Source organism: Oryctolagus cuniculus, chromosome 1 (genome assembly GCF_051225735.1).
Source record: "Oryctolagus cuniculus isolate XC-2025 breed Fujian yellow rabbit chromosome 1, ASM5122573v1, whole genome shotgun sequence".
NCBI lineage: Eukaryota > Metazoa > Chordata > Mammalia > Lagomorpha > Leporidae > Oryctolagus > Oryctolagus cuniculus.
Genome location: NC_142867.1, coordinates 43612607 through 43632532, shown reverse-complemented (window position 1 = coordinate 43632532; position 19926 = coordinate 43612607). Strand labels below are relative to the sequence as shown.

General features: G+C 38.3%; 1 protein-coding gene across 1 annotated transcript; it reads right to left on the bottom strand.

Annotated features, from left to right (window-relative positions):
* Positions 1 to 3810: 3810 nt before the first annotated feature.
* FANCF (FA complementation group F) lies at positions 3811 to 19678 on the bottom strand. The gene is made up of 2 exons (XM_089310483.1): positions 13890 to 19678; positions 3811 to 6630 (listed from the first exon to the last, which is right to left on the bottom strand). The coding sequence occupies exon 1, from the start codon at positions 15048 to 15050 to the stop codon at positions 13971 to 13973; it is 1080 nt and encodes a 359-aa protein (XP_089166609.1). The 5' UTR covers positions 15051 to 19678; the 3' UTR covers positions 3811 to 6630; positions 13890 to 13970.
* Positions 19679 to 19926: the final 248 nt, after the last annotated feature.

The following is a 19926-nucleotide window of genomic DNA, read 5'->3' as shown; positions in this document are numbered from 1 at the left end:
AGCGTGCTGGCAGCGGCGGCCATCGGAGGGTGAACCAACGGCAAAAAGGAAGACCTTTCTCTCTGTCTCTCTCTCTCTCATTGTCCACTCTGCCTGTCAAAAAAAAAAAAAAAAAACAAAAAAAAAACAAACAAACAAACAAAAAAAAAACCTTAATGGTGTGGACAGCTCAACAGCAAAATAGGAAAAATAAGAAAGAATCAGTAAACTCAAAAATAGAATAGTAGAAATTACCCAACCTGAACCAAAGAAAGAATGTAGACCAAAACATGGAACATGAACAGAAACTCAAGGAACTGTTGTGCTAAAAGAAAATATCTAACTGTCCTTGGAATCCAGGAAAGTGAGAAGAAAGAATGTGGATAAATAAATATTGTAAAACAGTGACTAACGTTTTCCCAATCTGCCAAAAATATAAATTTATAGATTCAAAAACTTTAAAATTCAAAAAAGCCATAGAAATTCACAGAAATATACCAAAATCAAATTGTAGAAACCATAAACAAAGAAAAAGCCCACAATGGAGAAAGAAGTTACTTTGCCTAGAGTGTAAAGATAATTCAAACGACAGATTTGTCATCAGAAACAACAGATACCAGAGGGAAATAGCACATTTTCAAATGCTGGAAAAAAAGAATCGTCAGACTCAAATTTTACATCTTCCCAATTATCCATCAAAAATCGAGACATTCTCAGGTGAAGGACGGATAAAACAATGTGTCACTGAGAAATTTACTCTAAAATATGGCCAAAAGAAAATATTGAATATGTCGTCATGCTCTTAACTGCTTTAATGAAGGAAGATGTAACTATTATTCTTATCCAAATTGTATGAGAACACAGAAGCTTACAATAGTAAAAAAAAAAAAAAACTTTATTCAAGATAATCCAGAGATAATGTTTTACCCAGAAAAATCATCATTAAAGAAAGCCAATTTACAAATCTTTAAATGTATTTCCCAATTTTGTCTCCTTAGTTACCCTTTAGATCTCACACCATACAAAAAATATTTTTATTCTTCTTTTAATTTTAAATGGAATTATTCATATCTTCTAATTGTGCTATTGTAGCAGTAATTATAATAGTACATTAACAGAACTAGAAAGTAAATATGGATATACTATTAACAAATTGTAGGAATCATATTCTTCAAATACTCTGTGTTAACTAACATCAATAATGACAAACAGTGAAATCATTTTGAATCTACAGGGGCCAATTTGCTGGTGCAGTGCACAAGGTTCACTGCTTTCCGGCTATAATTAGAAACTGGTGACTGCTCTTGATTAGTTTTGGTTACGATAGCAATTCCATATGCAGCCCACGTCTGCTGACTAGCGAGCTATATCGTGTATCTTCTGTAAATTGCTCTTGTTAGTCACTTGTAATTTATTTTATGTTTCCAATAACAATTTCAAACTAGCAGCACCAGGAACACATGTTTTCTGCAATTATTGGAAAAACAGACTAGAGAATATATCCTTACAATCTCACCACCATTCTTGGCTATTAATGTTTGCATAAACTACTGAATATTCTTGGAAATCATTAAAAAATATGAGCCTGATTTTTACCTTTTTCTGTTTTGTTAAATAGCGAATATATTATCTTTCCAGGATATTTATTATAAAATTGTGAGATCACTTTACTTCTAGAAAAGACTATAAAACAATTGATAATCTGCATTGATTTTGCTATTCCACATTTTGTTCAATTTACTAGTGAAAGATTATTTGAAATTTTATTGGGGATTCTGACTGAGATAATATTTTTAGGTACCTAAATTGTGGGATTGGCAAAGAATTTACACTTTCTTGTTCATGGATGCATCTACTCTCACTGAAAGCTAACAGTATGCTGTCTTTTAAATTCCATTTTGGCATACTGTCAATGCTCATGAATATATGTATAGCCTCACACAGAATATCTTAGAAAAAATTGATATTATGTCAGATGCTTGGTATCATAATGAATATTTTAACAGCCACCCCATAGAGATTTGAACAATTGTTGAGGGTAGAAAAGATCCAGTATTGGTCTGTACATGTAATTTATTCATTACATACAGGTTTCCATGTGTATTTTCTTTAAAAAAGAGAAATTTGGATCATAACATAAAGATATATAAATTATTTAAATTGGTTTACCATCATCTTTAGCACATTAAATCACCTTGACATAGAGGTGATCAAGTGTTTATAAGATACATGAATGAACCTAAAATTCACAACACAAATATAAAGCTGAAAGGTTATATATAAAAGTAAGGAGGTTTAGTTTTTAGTAATTAACAAATAAATTTTCCATAAACATAATTTTATTTTAAATATTGATGTGTGAGATCAACTTTCTAAAAATAAATTTTAAATAATGCTCCAGATTCAGAGATTATTATATATTTCATGGAGAGTTTGATAATAGTATTTGTATTCTATGTATAAATATAAAATATAAACTGATTATTCATTGTTATATTTCTGAGTCACTATATGTAAAAATTTCTACAATGCAAGTCCTTATCTTTTATGAAAGTATAAAACTACAATGTGAATTTAAGGCACTGTAAACTCTTCTGAATTCAAACCTTAATCCCGATATTAAGAGTAATGAAGATCTAAGAAACAGTTGTATATCCGTCAATTATTGTAATGATTTAAGCTCCTTCTCCTTAGGGTCTCCATATTTCTAAGCCAAGAGGGTATTCTTCGCCCACTATAACAACTGGCATCTGATAAACGATATTACTGCCACACTTCTAATATAGTGATTGATCATTTCCAATTAATCCCTGAGGGAAATCAATAGTTTCTTCCCAGAGCATTTATGTTAATTAATGTACGTTAATAGTGAATATCCTATATCCACTGTTAGCCACGGAATACGGATCCTTCTTTACTGAGTTCGTATAGTGTTTTAGAGCTCCAAAACTCCAAAAAGAAAAAACACTTATAAATATCAAGTAAAAGTGGAAATTTAATCACAACAACTAAATCTTGACATTGGTGGATGTTTATCCAATTCAAGTGCAACAAAGGGGATTTAGAAGATCTTTCAGTGTAGCATTGTGTGGAAATGTCACCATCTATTGGTACCAGATCCCCTACTGCTCTTGCTTGGATGTATACTCGTTGTAGTCACTATTAAAATGACATATTTTTAGATATATAATCCAGGGTATAATACTCTAAGAAATGTATTCTTATACATTTAAAACTAGTTATCAATGACTTAATATATGTCAGTTATGGTATAAGACACTTGTATCTTCAATGGCAAGGAAAACAGGCAGTGTCGTCCTTACTGAGCTTGTGGACCAGTAGAAGATACAGACACGCATGAACAACAAAACTGCAATTAATAGGAAAATGGGAGGCCTGAAGGAAATTAAGAGATTAATTATATTTGTATATATTGAAAGAATTCTTGTGTTTTGTGAATGTATTTAAAAAGAATGGCAAGAGGAGGCTGGTGCCGTGGCTCACTTGGTTAATCCTCCGCCTGCGGCCCTGGCATCCCATGTGGGCGCTGGGTTCTAGTCGCGGTTGCTCCTCATCCGGTCAAGCTCTCTGCTGTGGCCCAGGAAGGCAGTGGAGGATGGCCTGGGTGCTTGGGCCCCTGTACTTGTGTGGGAGACTGGGAGGAAGCACCTGTGTCTTTGCTTCGGATTGGCGTAGCTCTGGCCATAGCAGCCATTCAGGGGTTTGAACCAATGGAAGGAAGACCTTTCTCTCTGTCTCTCTTTCTCACTGTCTAATTCTATCTGTCAAATAAAAAAAAATTAAAAAGATAAGCAAAATATACATTTGATCTTGTCATGCAAGAAAGAAAGTGGTCTTTATTCAATGTAGAATAGGAAGTCACAGAGTTTTTTTTTAGCAGATCAGTGAGATCATAAAGTTGCCTTTGTAAAATCATCTTCATACATTCATATATTAATCTAACAAATAATTTCTGATCTTTTTTGTGCTAAGATCATTCTCTTCTCGAGATATTTTACTGAACAAAATATGAAACACCCTGCTCTAACAGAACTTACTTATATTGAGGGATGGAGGAAACTAAATCATCATTGTCATAATAAACATAATAAATAACTAAACAGCATATTAGTGGATGGGGATTAAATTTCCATAGGAAAGGAAAGAATGTAACAGTAGAGAGAGGTTCTGAATGAGGGCAAGAGATAAAAGTGAGCAGTCTTGTGGTTACAAAAACAGCTATATTAAATAGAATACTTTGACTAACCCTTGAAGAATGAGAATTGAGCAAATACATGAAATAAGTAAGGGTGTTAGCTAAATAGATAACAGGGAGAGTTCTATAGGCAGCAAAAACAGGTATAAGGCAGGACCATGACTGACATATTCTAAGAGCAGCAAAGAAGGTAGTGTGATTAGAAAGAAGGCAGAGGAATTAGGGAAAGAGTAGAAGAAAAGGCAGAAGAGTAAAAGAGATGGTGCTTATCATATAAAACTGCATATGCCATTAGAACAACTTTATAGTAAGAGAGGCCAGCACAGGATTTTAGAGAGGAATACCACAATGTTCTTTAATTTAAGCCATTCTACCTGCATTATTCAGAATGGATAATAGAGAGACCAAGAGGAAATCAAGAATGTCTGACTAAAAGACTATCTCAAATTAACACAATGAGATACTACTATAGACCTATTACAATGGTTAAAATCCTGAACACAGACAACACCAAATGCTGATGATTAGCAACAGGAACTCTCATTCATTGCTGGTCAGAACGCAAAATGGCCATTTTGGAAGACAGCTTGGCAGTTTCTTACAAAACTAAACATGCTCTTACCATGTGGTCCAGCAATCATGCTTTTTGGTATTTGCCCCAAGGAGCTGAAAATATATGTCTACACAACAATCTGCACAAAAGTGTTTACAGAAGCTTTTACTTACAATTGCCAAATTTGGAAGCAACTGGCATGTCCTTAGTAGGTGAATGGATAAATAAACAGTACATTTTCAGGCAATGGTATGCTATTCAGCACTAAACAGTAATGACCTATAAGCCATGAAAATATTAAGTGCACATTACTAGGTTAAAGAAGCCAGTTTGAAAATCCTATATAGAGAATGATCTCAACTATATGACATTTTGTAAATGGAAAAACTATGAAGACAATAAAAATAAATCAATAGATTCCAGGAATGAGTACAAGAAAGGATAAGTATACAGAACACTAAAGATTTTCAGGGCAATGGGACAACTCTATATGATAACATAATGTTAAATGTCATTATACACCCATCCAAATCCATAGAATGTCCAACATTTAGACTAAACCCTAATGTAAACAATGGGTTTGGGTGATAATGATGCTATAGTGTTAGGTCCGCAGAACTACACCACTTTTGTGGGAGATATCAATAATGTGAAGCCCATACACATGAGGAAAGTAAAGGAAGTCTCTGTACCATCTTCAATTTGCTGTGACTCTAAAGCTGTCCTTTAAGCTGCTGCAGAAAGTCAAGTAAGAGACGATACAATAACTGAGTCAGGTTTTAGCAATATAGATGGTAAAAAGTTGTCAAATTGTGATTATATTCAGAATGTTGAGCTAATAAAGTCAGCTGGCATGCATGGGTAAAGATGCATAATTCCAATATTTTTGGAGTGGGCAAATCAGAATAGAGTTGCTAGTAACAGAGATGAAGGATGCTGATCAAGTAGATTCGACACACATTAAGTTTTAGGTCCAAAAGTAGTAGCTGAGTGATGTATAGGTCTGGAGTTTCAGCAAGACATCCAAGTTGGAGAAAAGTATCAGTCACTCACAGATGATGTTAAAGTTGCTGACAGGACAAAATTATTAAAAAGATAGAGAAGGAGTGAGTCTTGGAGCACTTCAATATTGAGAGTTTAAAGAGAGTAGGGAAAATATTATAAGGGAGTGACAGTAAAGGTAGAGGGAAACCAAGAGACAATAATACCCTGGAAGCCAAACAGCAAGAACATAACAAGAAGAAAGACATCAGCTACCAAATTTTCCAGATGGATTAAAAAGAAATACGATCTGAGAACAGACTGCTGGATTTGGCAATGTAGAAAACATGTGTCTTCTGACGAAATGGCAAGGTCCAGAGCAAAGTCTAGATTGGGGTAGTCTTAAGGGAAAATGAGAAGTGTTCAAGAAGTTAGCTGCAAAGGAAAGCAAATAAAGCCAATATCTGCTTTGTGAAATAGGGATGGTTTTGTTTAATTTGTTTAAGGTGGTATAAGTAGCAGCCTGTGTGTCTATGCTGCATATGTAAGAGAGGAAGAAAACTGCTGGAGCTATGATCTTGAGTGGATGGGAGGGAATGAAATTTAGTGTATAAGTATAGCAATTGGCTTAACATAGAATAATTTGTCACTAAAAACAAGCAGATAGTGAAGTCGGTAGAGATGCTTACAGTTACATGTTGTGATGAGAGTCCAAGTTATCTTCCAGTCACTTCATATTTGTCAGTAAATATGATTTCAAGTTCACTAGCTGGGCAGTTAGGTAAAGTATACATTATATAGGTACAATAAAAAAAAATAAAAACCAGTCAAGTCACAATCACAATCATCTGGCAAAGATACGGTGGTTGGGATCAGTGATCACATACATTGTCAGGGCACCCTAGAGAACAAAGAAGACACTTGTATTAATCACAATAAAACAAGCATATTCCAAATCTGTCCTGAGCAAGCAAGCTCTCATTATATTTTAAAATTATTAATATTAGTTTTGAATTATTTTATTTCTTTAATATTAATGACATGTAAACATTTCATGAAACACAAGAAATACGTCAATGATATACACAGCATAAATCAATCATACCAGGTAATTTTGATTAACAAATCATACTTGTATATAGCTTTGGGGTATAATGTGATGTTTGATAAATGCATGCTATGTAGGATGATTAAATCAAGTTTTCACCTTACTTGTCATTTTTTATGGTGAGACATTTGAAATTTATCCTTAGTTACTTCAAAATATAGACTATATTATGATGGACTATACTTACTCTCCTGTATAATGTACCTCAAAATCTATTCCCTGGAGCAGGTGTTGCACTGTGGCAGGTTAAGCATCTGCTTGGGAAGCCCACATCCCATATCTGAGTACCTCTTCAAGTCTTGGCAATGCATCCTAGGAGGCAACAGATGATGGTTCAAATGTTTGGGCCCCTGTCATCCATGTGGGAGACCTGAATGGAGTTCCTGGCTCCCACCTGCTCCAGTCATAATGTTGTGGGCATTTGGGCAGTGAACCAGTAAATCAAAGATTTCTTCTCTTCTGTCATTCTGCCTTTCAAGTAGATGAAAATAAACATTTAATTTTTAAAAGTCTATTTCTCCTGTCTGAAACTTTGTATGCTTTGATCAATAACTATCTATTTTTTTTTTTTTTGGACAGGCAGAGTGGACAGTGAGAGAGAGAGAGAGAGAGAGAGAGAGAAATGTCTTCCTTTTTCCGTTGGTTCACCCCCCAGGGGCCTCTGTGGCTGGCGCACCGCGCTGATCCGATGGCAGGAGCCAGGTGCTTCTCCCTGGTCTCCCATGGGGTGCAGGGCCCAAGCACTTGGGCCATCCTCTACTGTACTCCCGGGCCACAGCAGTGAGCTGGACTGGAAGAGAAGCAACCGGGATAGAATCCGGCGCCCCGACCAGGACTAGAACCCAGTGTGCTGGAGCCACAGGTGGAGGATTAGCCTATTGAGCCATGGCGCCGGCCTACAACTATCTATTCTTTTCTTCTGTTTTTAGTCTCTGATAACCATCATTTGACTCTGTAGTAGTTCAACATGCTGGGGAGATCATGTGATATTAGTTTATTTCACTTAGCTTAAAATGTCCTCAAATCATCCATGTTCCAAATGATAGAATCCATCCCTAGTTAAGGATTAACACAGGATGTTATGTTTCTCTAACTTGTCTATTGTGAATAATACTGCAATGAATACAGGTATGCAGACAACCCTTCAACATATTTACTGCAGTTTCTTTGTGTTTTTAGAGAAGTGGGATAACTGGGAAGTTCTGTTTTATGAGGGACCTCCATACCACATGCATAATGACTCTACTTATATATATTCCGATCATATATAGAGTTTCCTTTTGCCCATTTCCTCTGCAACAGTTATCTCTCATCTTTTGTATAAAAGTCATTCTAAAATATACGAAGTGGTATCTCATTATGCTTTTAATTTTCTTTTCCTAATGATTCTGACCATTTTATTACATATATTTTGGTCATTTGTGGGTCTTCTTTCAAGAAACATCTGTCTAGTCCTTTGCCCATTTTTCAGTCAGGCTATTTAATTTCCTTCAATGAGCTGTTTTGGGTTCATTATGTATTATAGATATTAACCCTTATATTAAAGAGACTGCTCTTTCCCAATTGTGTTTTTTTAGCACCTCTGTTAAAAATCAGTTGACCATAAATTATGTGGTTTTATTTATAAGCTCTCTATCTTATGCTTTTAATTCATGTGTCTCTTTTTCTGTCAATACCATGTTGTTTACAGTTGCTTTGTTTTGAAATCAGGGAATATGGCAAATCCAAAAGCAAACACAGACTTATGGTTTCTCTGGTCTACGCCAGGGTGGTGAACAGAACATAGAGAAAAATAGATACACTGATAGAATGACTGTGAGACTCACCAAAAAATAAATAATTCAAAGATAATTCACAAGCATATTGAGAAATACCTGGACATAGCAGGCTTCTGTAGAGACAATAGGAACTATTTTGGATTTTTTTTTTTTTTGGCTTGAACAGTTTTTGAGAGATTCATTATGGATTAATTCTGAAGCTCTGATGAGAGGTCTGCACTAGAAATGTGAATTGTGCAACGAACAGCATGTAAGCAGTATTTAAAGCTATGAAAATAGATAAAATCAGGGGCCAGCGCTGTGGCATAGTGGGTAAAGCTGCTACCTGCTGTGCCAGAATACCATATGGGCACTGGCTCAAGTTCCAGCTGCTCAGCTTCCAATATGACTCTCTGCTATGGCTTGGGTAAGTAGTAGATGACCCAAGTCTTAAGCCCCTGCACCCACGTGGGAGACACAGAAGAAACTCCTGGCTCCTGGCTTCAGATTGGCACAGCTCCAGCCATTGACACTATCTTGGGAGTGAACCAGTGGATGGAAGTGGATGGAAGATTTTATATTTATTTGAAAGGCAGAGTCACAAAGAAAGAAAGAGAGACAAAGTAAAAGATCTTCCTTCCTCTGGTTCACTCTCCAAAAGGCTGAGCAGTGAGAGCTGAGCCAGGCCAGAGCCAGGCCAAAGCCAGGAGCCTAGAACTCCACCCCAGTCTCCACCCCACATGGGTAGCAGGGGTATAAGTACTGGTATCATCTTCTTTTGCTGACCCAGGACCATTAACAGACAACTAGCTCAGAAGCAAGGCAGCTGGGACTCAAACCAGGGCTCTGCTATGGGATGCCAGCATCACATGCAGAGGCTTAACCCACTATACAATGTGGGACCTGGCCAAATGGAATTTAAAAAGCAAATTTATTTGGGCAAAAAAAGTTTTTAAAATGATGTATTTTTTCATAATGTGTATTTTCCATGAACTTTTTAAAATTTCTTATAAAAGTAGTGAATTTTCTAGCATTATAGCCACAGTTGACATTGGTGAAAATTAGAAAAGTTACTCTGAAGCTGGGTGGCCAAACTGAGCTAAAACCTGGAGGTAGGCTATTATCACTAAAGCGAAAATGGGGATTTAGATTCTGGGATATAACAGTTGTTTCCACAGAAGAAGAGTAATAGAAACCAAGAAATATCAGTTATAGAAAATAAAAATAGTATGAGAAGTCTTAATATAGATGCAGGAGAAATTACAAAATGTGAAGAAAAAGAAACATTGGGAGGAAAACTGGTTGGGAATCTTCTAGAACAGATGAAAACACAAATCCATAACTGAAATGCAATCTACAGTAATAAAGAAAAACAGATAAATTCACAATTAGATGTACTAAAGTGACTAGAGACACTGAACTAATGACGATTTTAAAAGATACCAGAGGCCGGCGCCGCGGCTCACTTGGCTAATCCTCCACCTGCAGCACCGGCACCCCGGGTTCCAGTCCCAGTTGGGGTGCCAGATTTTGTCCCAGTTGCTCCTCTTCCAGTCCAGCTCTCTGCTGTGGCCCAAGAAGGCAGTGGAGGATGGCCCAAGTGCTTGAGCCCTGCACCTGCATGGGAGACCAGGAGGAAGCACCTGGCTCCTGGCTTCGGATTAATGCAGCACTAGCCATAGCAGCCATTTGAGGGGTAAACCAACGGGATGAAGACCTTTCTCTCTGTCTCTCTCTTCTCTCACTGTCTAATTCTGCCTGTCAAAAAAAAAAAAAATACCAGAAACAAGAGATCATTTATGAAGCACTGTAAGTAGACTGATTAATAGCTTGCTTTACATCAACTACTAAAACCAGAAAAGAGTAAATTAACACTTTTAATATGTTGAGGTAGAATCATGCCCACTGTAAAGCTACTTCCAACATCAATAGAGCAAAGATATTTGCAGATAATATCTGAGAAAATTTGCCACCATGAGACCTTCTCCAAGGGAGTTCCTAAAGAACAAACTATAGTAAAACAAAAATCAGGAAGTAAATTGATTATACAAAAAATGTCTGAGGTGCAACCATGGAAACTGAAATCATGAGACACATAAGTCAAAATGTACTTGTCTATATAAAACACTAATTACAATGTTCTAATTTGCTGCACTTTTTCTTATGAAGAACAAACTAAAATACTGGACAACAATTATTGAGTCTAGAGATAAGAGGTGAAGGTTAACATTTCCTAAGTTCCATTTATCATTAGGAACAGGAATTTTTAAGATACTAACTTATTTTAGGAGCCAGTGTTATGGTATAGCAGGTAAAGTGGCTGCCTGCAATACTGGCATCCCATATGGGCATCAGTTTGTGTCCTGGCTGCTCCACTTCCAATCCAGTTCCCTGATAAGGCACGTGGGAAAGCAGTGGAGGATGGCTGAATTGCTTGGCCCCTGCACCCACGTGCAATACCCAGATGAGGCCCTGGCAGCTGACTTTGGTCTGGTCTAACCCTGGCTATTGTGGCCATATAGGGAGTGAACCAGTGGATGGAAGATCTGTCTGTCTCTACCTCTCTATCTGTAACTCTACTTAATAATAATAATAAAGTAGAAAAGTAGTCACTAGAAATGCATGGTTCAATTCAGTGAGATGATATAGTCATGCTTACATGTGACAAAACTCAGTAAGATGATATACAACACATGTGCATGTTTTAAAATTCAGTAAGATGATATATAAGACATGATTTGATGTCATAAAATTGCTCAAACTACATAAAAAATTATAAAACTTAATGAACAAGGGTCATAATGGGAGATTTCAGTACTGTTTCCTCCTTTGATAGGATATACTAAAAAATGAGCATTTCCAGATTTTATTATCAAATACTTTCTTTTTTTAAGATTTATTTATTTATTTGAAAGACAGAGTTACACAAAGAGAGGAGAGGCAGAGAGAGAGAGTTCTTCCATCCACTGGTTCACTCCCCAGTTGGCCACAATGGCTGGAGCTCTGTTGATCTGAAGCCAGGAGCCAGGAGCTTCCTCTGGGTCTCTCACGTGGGTGCAGGGGCCCAAGGACTTGGGCCATCCTCCACTGCCTTCCTAGGCCATAGCAGAGAGCTGGATTGGAAGTGGAGCAGCTGGGGCTCGATCCACAGCCCATATAGGATGCAGGCGGTGGCTTTACCCACTATGCCACAGTGATGGCCCCTCAAATACTTTCATATTTAATTTTCCTCTCACTTTTTTTCTTCTATTCCACACATAGATCTTTAGAGAGATAACAAGGTCACTATATCCAATGCCATCTTTTCAAATTGTCACCATTGTTTGAGATAAAGTATACAGATTAAGGTTATGCTGCTGGTTTCATTTATTTAAACATTGAGTACCTACCACGCAACCTACTAGACTCTTGGAAGCAAAATAAATAACAAATATAGTTTCTTCTCTCACATTGTTTTTCTATAGGCCACTGGGCATTTTATTTAATTTCTTGCATCTTATATTGATATTTATACAAATGAAGCCTTGGAGCACAGATTAGTTAAGATTATTTATGTAAAACACATCACAGAACTTAAGTGGTAAGAATAAAAGTAAATCACAAAATATTCTTTACTTAAGTCTGTTCTGATCTTTGTTGTTTTATCTTAAATCATAATGTAGCTAGATATTGGGAAGTAAGTTAACAAACTGCTATTTTCTAAAACTAAAGTTATGTTAGGACTGGCTATGGCAGAATTTTTGACTGGACTGTTTCTTAAAAAAAAAGATTTTGATGTAGGTGACAGAAGGGATTCATTTTATTCTGGTATTAACAGCAAATGTATCTAAATGATGGTCTAAATGAATTAGAGCTAGAAAAAGGAATCAGACCACAGGGAATAAGAATAGTGTTCACCTAAGACTATCAAAAAAACTCCAGTTTCTCCTACAAAATAAAAAATTCTGCAAGATCATACAACTCTGTTAAATTCTATGAACTTTCTCAATTCCAATGTTTTCCAAAAAATATTGTTTATCAACTAATCTGGATATGGAAAAAAAAAATCTTGATTTCTGGAAAGTTATGTATCTTGGAGCTGGCATTGTGGTGTAGCAGTTAAAGCCGCTTCCTGTGATGTCAGTATTCCATCCCATAGGGGTGCAGGTTCCTGTCTCAGCTGCTCTACTTCTGATCCGGTTCCCTGTTAATGGCCAAGGAAAAGCAGCAAAAGATGGCCCTAGTATCTGGACCCCTGCCACCCACAAGGGAGACCTGGATGACGTTCCTAGATCCTGGCTTCAGTATGGCCCAGTGTTGGCCTTTGCGGTCACCTAGGGAGTGAACCAGAGAATGGAAGATCTCTCTCTCCATCTCCCCCTAAATCTGTAACTCTGACTTTCAAAATAAATAAATAAATTTTAAAAAATAGTTATATAACTCTTAATAAAAATGAATAAATTGAAAAATAGAATAAATTGCTCTTAAGTTTGATTCTTGTAAATCACTCTACCAGGAAGGGAAAAAATAAGGAAATTTAGTTTAGTCTAAACATGTCATTTACTGTAAGGCAACTGTAGCACCAAAGTTGTGATTTATTAACCTAATTAATGCCAGAAACAGCACTAAAACCTGGATCTTCTAATTCAGAAGTTTGATGCTTTTACCATCAAGAGCTAAATTAATATCCCAAGACATATCTTTGTATTGACTATGTTTTAAACATTTGTTGTAATCAATGCTTTAAATTTACCATGTGCTCTTTCTCTTTCAGAGAACAGTAATTTCCAGAAATGAGGAGGCTTTTTAAATAACATAATTTTATGTACTTTAAGGCTGGTTATTTGGTTAGAACACTAAACTAAAAAGGTCAAAGTGTAGGCCTTTAAATCCAAATAGTCCACTAAGCTTTTCGAACTAAATTTTTGACACCATTATATGTTGGTGGTTAAAGAAAATGCTTCATTACTGGGGAGAAATAAAAAGAAATCTAACAAAGTCACAGGGACAGAAAAATGGATGTATTGTCATTTTAAAGCTGTTTTTTTTTTCCTTTGTAAAGTAGCTATGTTCCAACATTCTTAGAAAGGGGCATTCTAAAAAACAAAGCAAACTATTGCCAACTTCATGGCTTTACGTATAAATCTTTCAGTATTTCACCTCCTCTAGAAAATCCATGGACTACAAACCAATTACTTTGCATATTTACGATTATAATCACTCAAAATTAGCACTTAAAACAACTATATTTGGGGCACCTGTAAGTATTATGAGATTTGGTGGGAAAACTGGAATTTTCTTCCGCAAACTACACACCTTATTAGCAACAAAACGTGGCCCATAGAGAACTGGGACCTGGGCTGGGACCTGAAAGTTGTCCCCCCCCCAAATGCAGTGTCATGCACTGCTGCGAATAGCCAATAGCAGGTCTGTCCAGATGCTAAGCCCAGGGGCTTCGAAATCTCCATCCTGCTTCTTGAGGGCCTGCAGGGCAGTTAGAACTTCATCTTTCAAAGGTGTGGAGCTCTGACAGAGGCTTTGGAACCTATCACACAACTCCGCCCACTGCACGTCTTGGGTCTCGACCCCAACCCAAACCCCGTTCGGAAGATCGTAGCGCAGGTGCCGACCCCAGTCTGTGAGCAGAGCCAGATAGACGCGAGTCAGCGCGGGGTAACGGACTGCCACCGAAGTTAAAAGCCCCGCTGGGTTGTTCCGGCAAAAAGCAGCCATGACCTCCGAGTTCTCCAGCAGCCAATGGACTAGCTCTCGACTGCCCTCGCCAGCTGTCTGGGGACGGCCCACCTCCAGCTCTTCCTGCGGCCGGGGAGCCAGCGGCGGCTGCAGGAGCAGCGCCACCGCGATCACCTTCAGGAAGTTGCTCCGCGGCAAGCGCTCCCACAGGCTGCCGAGAAACCTGCTCCTGCTCTCCGCCTGGGCCGAGCCCACCTCCTGCAGACGCCCCAGCAGCAGCTCCGCCTGAGTCTTCATCAGTGGGTCCTCCTGAAGCTTCGGGCTCTCTCTATAGCCATTAGCGCGCAGCATGTGGACTGCCGAGCGGCGGCGAGCGAGGCGGGCCAGCTGGTCTTGCAGCGAAACCTGGTCGCCGCCTGGGACGCCAGGGCCGGGGAAGAGCTGCTGCAGCAGGTAGTAACAGGCGGCATCCCCCAGGGCCCGATTCCTCAACAGGCGCAGGGATAACAGGACATCACTGCACCTGAGGGCCTCGAAGTTCGTCAGGCCCGGGACCGAATCCAGCCCAAGGCCGCCCTCCGGCCTCCACTGGCTGTGCAGGCGCCGCTCCAGGGCGGTGCGGATGCGTTCATGGCGGCCAAAGCGCCGGTAGACATGCCGCAGGTAGCGAGCCCACTGTAGTGCCCTGCGCACTGTCGCGGAGTCCCAGGTACTGACGTGGCTCGTGCGGGAGACCGCCAGAACTTCGGAAAAGCGCTCCAGCTGTTCTAAGAGCGGTTCCATGGCGCGCTCGAAAGGGTTACTTCCGCCTTCACCATAGAGACAACAATTCTCTGCGTGCCGACTGGAGCGCCCGCGAACAGGGAAGCCTCTCTGCAACGCTATTGGGTAAAGCCCACGTCAATCTCACCGCGCTTTACCCGGCTTCCTGGACTCCGGGAAACTTAAAAGAACATCCTGTTACACTTTCCTCACTTACTGAGTTAGGGTAGGGGCGTAAAAGACCATAAGTAGACACTTTGAGACCGTTAACCGAAAGGAAAATCTGTTGAGTTTCAACATCATTAGGTAACTCCAGAGAAATGTCGTTTCGTGTGAGGAAACTCTGTTAAATGAAATTTTAAGATAAGATCAGTTTGGGAAAAAGGTACTGACTTCCTGTTAATGCCGGGTACTGTGTTACTAAATATTGGGCTTTCACATTGTTGTTTCACTAGGAAAACTGAAACTCGGATTAATGGATAAGAACAGAAACCGTTCAAGATGAATACTTTAGTAAGATTCCTTAAGGATCTAAAATGTTTAGTTCAAAATTACACTGCATTTTGTTTCTGTAAATTCCAGTGTTTAAGAGCACATACCATTAACAAGCGTTTGCCTAAAGACTACAGAAAAAGAGGGGAGAGGAAGAGGGACCCATTGCTTGAATGTCATCTACATTATCCGCTCATTGACCCATTCAAAGACTTCTGCAGCAACTCATAGGAGTTGTAATTTCCACAAGTCCACAATAATTTCTAACTCACTGAAGTTGATGAAACAATCACTTACCTGAGCTGAATTTTTTCCACTCCTAGGGACGGTAGCCAAAACTTTTCTAAGAAATAGGCAAAAATATTTTGATAATTTAGAAAAATTATTTATTTATTTGAAAGTCTGAGAGAGAGACAGACAGAGATATCTCATCTCCTGGTTCACTTTCCAAATGCCAGCAACACCTGGGGCTGGGCCAGGTGGAAACCAGGAGCCAGAAGCTCAATAAAGATCTCCCATGCCGTTGGCAGGGACAGAACTATTTGGGCTGTCATTTGTTGCCTACCAAGGGGTGCATTCCCAAGGAGCTACAATGAGGAGTGGTGTTAGGGCTTGAACCCAGGCACTCCGTAAGGAGCATGTTAGCTGCTATGCCAAGTACCTGCCCATTTTTGTTTTTTAACAAAAAGATAAATTTATGTGTAAAAAATTTAGAAGGGGAAAAAGTCATTTCTCACTTATAAAATGAACATTTTCACACCTGTAAAAATTCATGATTAAAATAGTGGTGTTCACACTTGTTAATTTAGTATAATTATTTAATGTTTATCATTTAGGCCAAACTCTTTTTTTGGTCCTGAGTAGTTACATTATTTTACCCTAAGAATACCATGAATCTTAAAATTCTTTATCTTGACTACTAGAAACTTAGATACAAATGTACAGCCTTCCTTTAACAAATGTTCTGGCATTACTAATCAATGCAGTACAATTCGTGTATCGACCACATTATGTTACCAAAGCTTGAAGTGCTGCAGATTTAGGCAAATAAAGCACAGCCATTGCCCCAGTGGAGAAGTTAGCTTTTACCATTTAAGAGAGATGCTAAATGAATGACCTCAAATGTGACAGAAAGGTATAATTAAGTAGGGTAACCAAATCTTAGAAGACAGGGAAAGCCTCTTCAAAAAACTGATTTACGGGACTAGCATTGTGGTATAACAGATCAAGCTGCTGCCTGCAACGTTGGCATCCCATCTGAGTCCCAGCTGCTCCACTTCCAATCCAGGTCCCTGCTAGTGCACAAGGAAAAGCAGCAGAAGATGGCCCAAGCCCCTGCAACCACATATAAATGTGGGATGAAGCTCTTAACCCCTAGCTTTAGCCTGGCCTAGCGCTGGCCATTGTAGCCATTTGAGGAATGAACCAATGGATGGAAGATCACTCTCTATATCTCTTTCTTGCCCTCCCTGTCTGTAACTCTGCATTTCAAATGAATAAGTCTTTAAAAAGAAAATTAAAAACTTGTTTTTCAACTGAATGCTCAAAGATGAATATTGGGAAAATCTTGCAAAACCATGGAAACATTAGTTTTGCTTTGGGTTTTTTTTTTTTTTTTTTTTTTTCCCCGGGTACCTGTGTTGTGAGAACCACACTCATTCAACAATGTGGAAGAAGTTGAAACAAAGCTACTGTTTGGGATGGGGATGAGAGTATAGAGCAAGAATTGTACAGATTAATTTTGATTTTGTTTCAAATTCTTGCTTGAGCATTACAATCTAGAAATCCTATATATTTCAGAACTTTTAGCCTATTTTTATTAAAAATAAATATAACTATGAAGGTTTCCTCTTTTGAAGAAAGAGTTTAGACTTTTTACTCATTGTTCTATTTAATTGAACAACATTTAGGGCATTTTAAGAAACTAAGTAAAGCACTGGAGGTTGAAATTATTAGGATGAGGCCTCTCCTTTCAAGAAATCTACATTCTTGAGGAAAAATAAGGAAGGACACAAATACACTTAATTAGAATTCGGGTTAGATTTCATTTATTTTAAAAATTACAAGATTAAAGCTATAAGAGACCAGATGTAAACTGACAGGAGAGGAGTGGACAGGCTTTTCAGGGCACTGATATTTGATATAGGCCTCAAAGTGTTAGAACAATCATTGTATAGAGGAAAACCCAAGTGAGAAAAATAAGATAAAACATATAAGGGCACGCATGTATGTAGTGTGTGCTATGTATACCAGGAACAAATTCTCCCATGTGTTCTTTACATTCCTAGAATATGGAACATTGGGACAGAGAATGGTAGGACAAATTTTAGGATATTTTATTAAAACAAAATTACCCTAAAACTGTGGCAGTTAAGCAACATAAACAACTAAGCATCATAAAAACAGGGCTTCACAAAGAACCTGCCTCATAGGTCAAGGGAGAGGATTACATGAGATAACAAATATAAATTACCGGAGTGGATATTGTGACTTTTAATACTTCTTCTACCCTCCCTCCTTTGATAGCATAAGATCAGTGAAATTTGAGATACTGATTCAACTCAGTGGAGAGAGCCTGATGATTTTGAGTCAATCATGTTAATTCACAAGCCCATTAATTCAGTAAATTAGGATAGCCTTAAGCCTATCTATGTGTAACAATTTAAAAAAAATTATTTATTTATTTGAAAGGCAGAGTTACAGAGATAAGAAGAGTCAGAGAGAAATCTTCTATCCAATGGTTCACTTGCCAGATGGCCACAATGGCCAGGGCTGGGCCAGGATGAAGCCAGGAACAGGAGCTTCCTTTGGGTCTCCCACATGGATGACAGGAGCCCAAGAACTTGGTCCATCTTCTACTGCCTTTCCCAGGCCACCAGCAAGGAGCTGGATGGGAAGTGGAGCAGCCAGGACTCAAACCTTTTCCAGGGTCAATACAATCTCAGAACTACAAAGAAAAACTAGATTAAGATAGCCCTCAGACTAAATCTGTGGGGATGGCACTATGGTACAGTGGGTTAAATGGTGCTTGTCATGTTGGCATCTCATATTGTAGCATTGGTTCAAGTCCTGGCTGCTGTGATCCTGATTTAAAAATAACCTCATGATTTAGGACATCTGCCATTCTATGAGTCTGCTGAGTATCTCACTTCCCATGTTGGATCACTCTCCCCTTTATTTATTCTATCGGTTAGTGTTAGCAGGTACTAGACTTGTTTATGTGCTCCCTTTGACTCTTAGTCCTTTCATTATGATAAAGTGTGAACTGAAATTGATCACTTGGAATAGTGAGATGGCATTGGTACATGCCACCTTGATGGGATTGAATTGGAATCCCCTGGTATGTTTTTAACTCTACCATTTGGGGCAAGTCAGCTTGAGCATGTCCCAAATTATACATCTCTTCCCTCTCTTATTCCCACTCTTATGTTTAACAGGGATCACATTTCAGTTAATTTTTAACACTTAAGAATAACTGTGTATTAATTACAGAATTAAACCAGTCATATTAAGTAGAACAGAGAAAAAAACTACTAAGAGGGATAATGTATTAAGTTGTTCATTAACAGTCAGGGCTATGCTGATCAAGTCACCGTTTCCCATAGTGTCCATTTCACTTTAGGAGGTTTCCTTTGTCCTAAATAGCACTCTGGCCTCAGAATCAGCCCTAAAGGCATTCGGATCTGGCTGAAAAGCCCATGAGAGTATTTCAGGCATGGAAAGCCAAGACACTCTGGCAAAAGATCTCTGCGAGTGAGATCCCAGTGGAAAGAACAGGTCTTCAAAGAAGGAGGTACCTTTCTCTGAAGGGAGGAGAGAACCTCCACTTTGACTATGACCTTGTCTAAACAAGATAAGAGTCGGAGAACTCAGAGGGCTTCCATAGCCTTGGAAACTCATGACTGGAGCATAGGGAGATTACTGATGCCATAGACAGGAGTGTCAATTGGTAAAGTCAACAACAGGAGTCACTGTGCACTTACTCCTCATGTAGGATCTCTATCCTTAATGTGCTGTGTATTGAGATTTAATGCTATAACGAGTACCCAAACAATATATTTCACTTTGTGTTTCTATGGGGGTGCAAACTGTTGAAATCTTTACTTAATGTATACTAAACTGATCCTCTGTAAAAAAAAAAAAAAAAAAAAAAAAAAAAGAAATTATCAACTCCCAACTTGACTCTCACTGGGATTAAACATGACAATAGGTCTGATCTGATTTCATCATCATTTAAAAAAAATCATCTATTATTTTTCACTTTATGTTTCTGTGTGGGAGCAAACTGTTGAAATCCTTACTTAATGTATACTAAGCTGATCTTCTGTATATTAAGATAATCGAAAATGAATCTTGATGTGAATGGAAGGGGAGAGGGAGTGGGAAAGGGGAGGGTAGTGGGTGG

Bases quoted from the DNA above. Each gene is read 5' to 3' on its own strand.
- FANCF (XM_089310483.1), bottom strand. From the start codon at position 15,050: ATGGAACCGCTCTTAGAACAGCTGGAGCGCTTTTCCGAAGTTCTGGCG.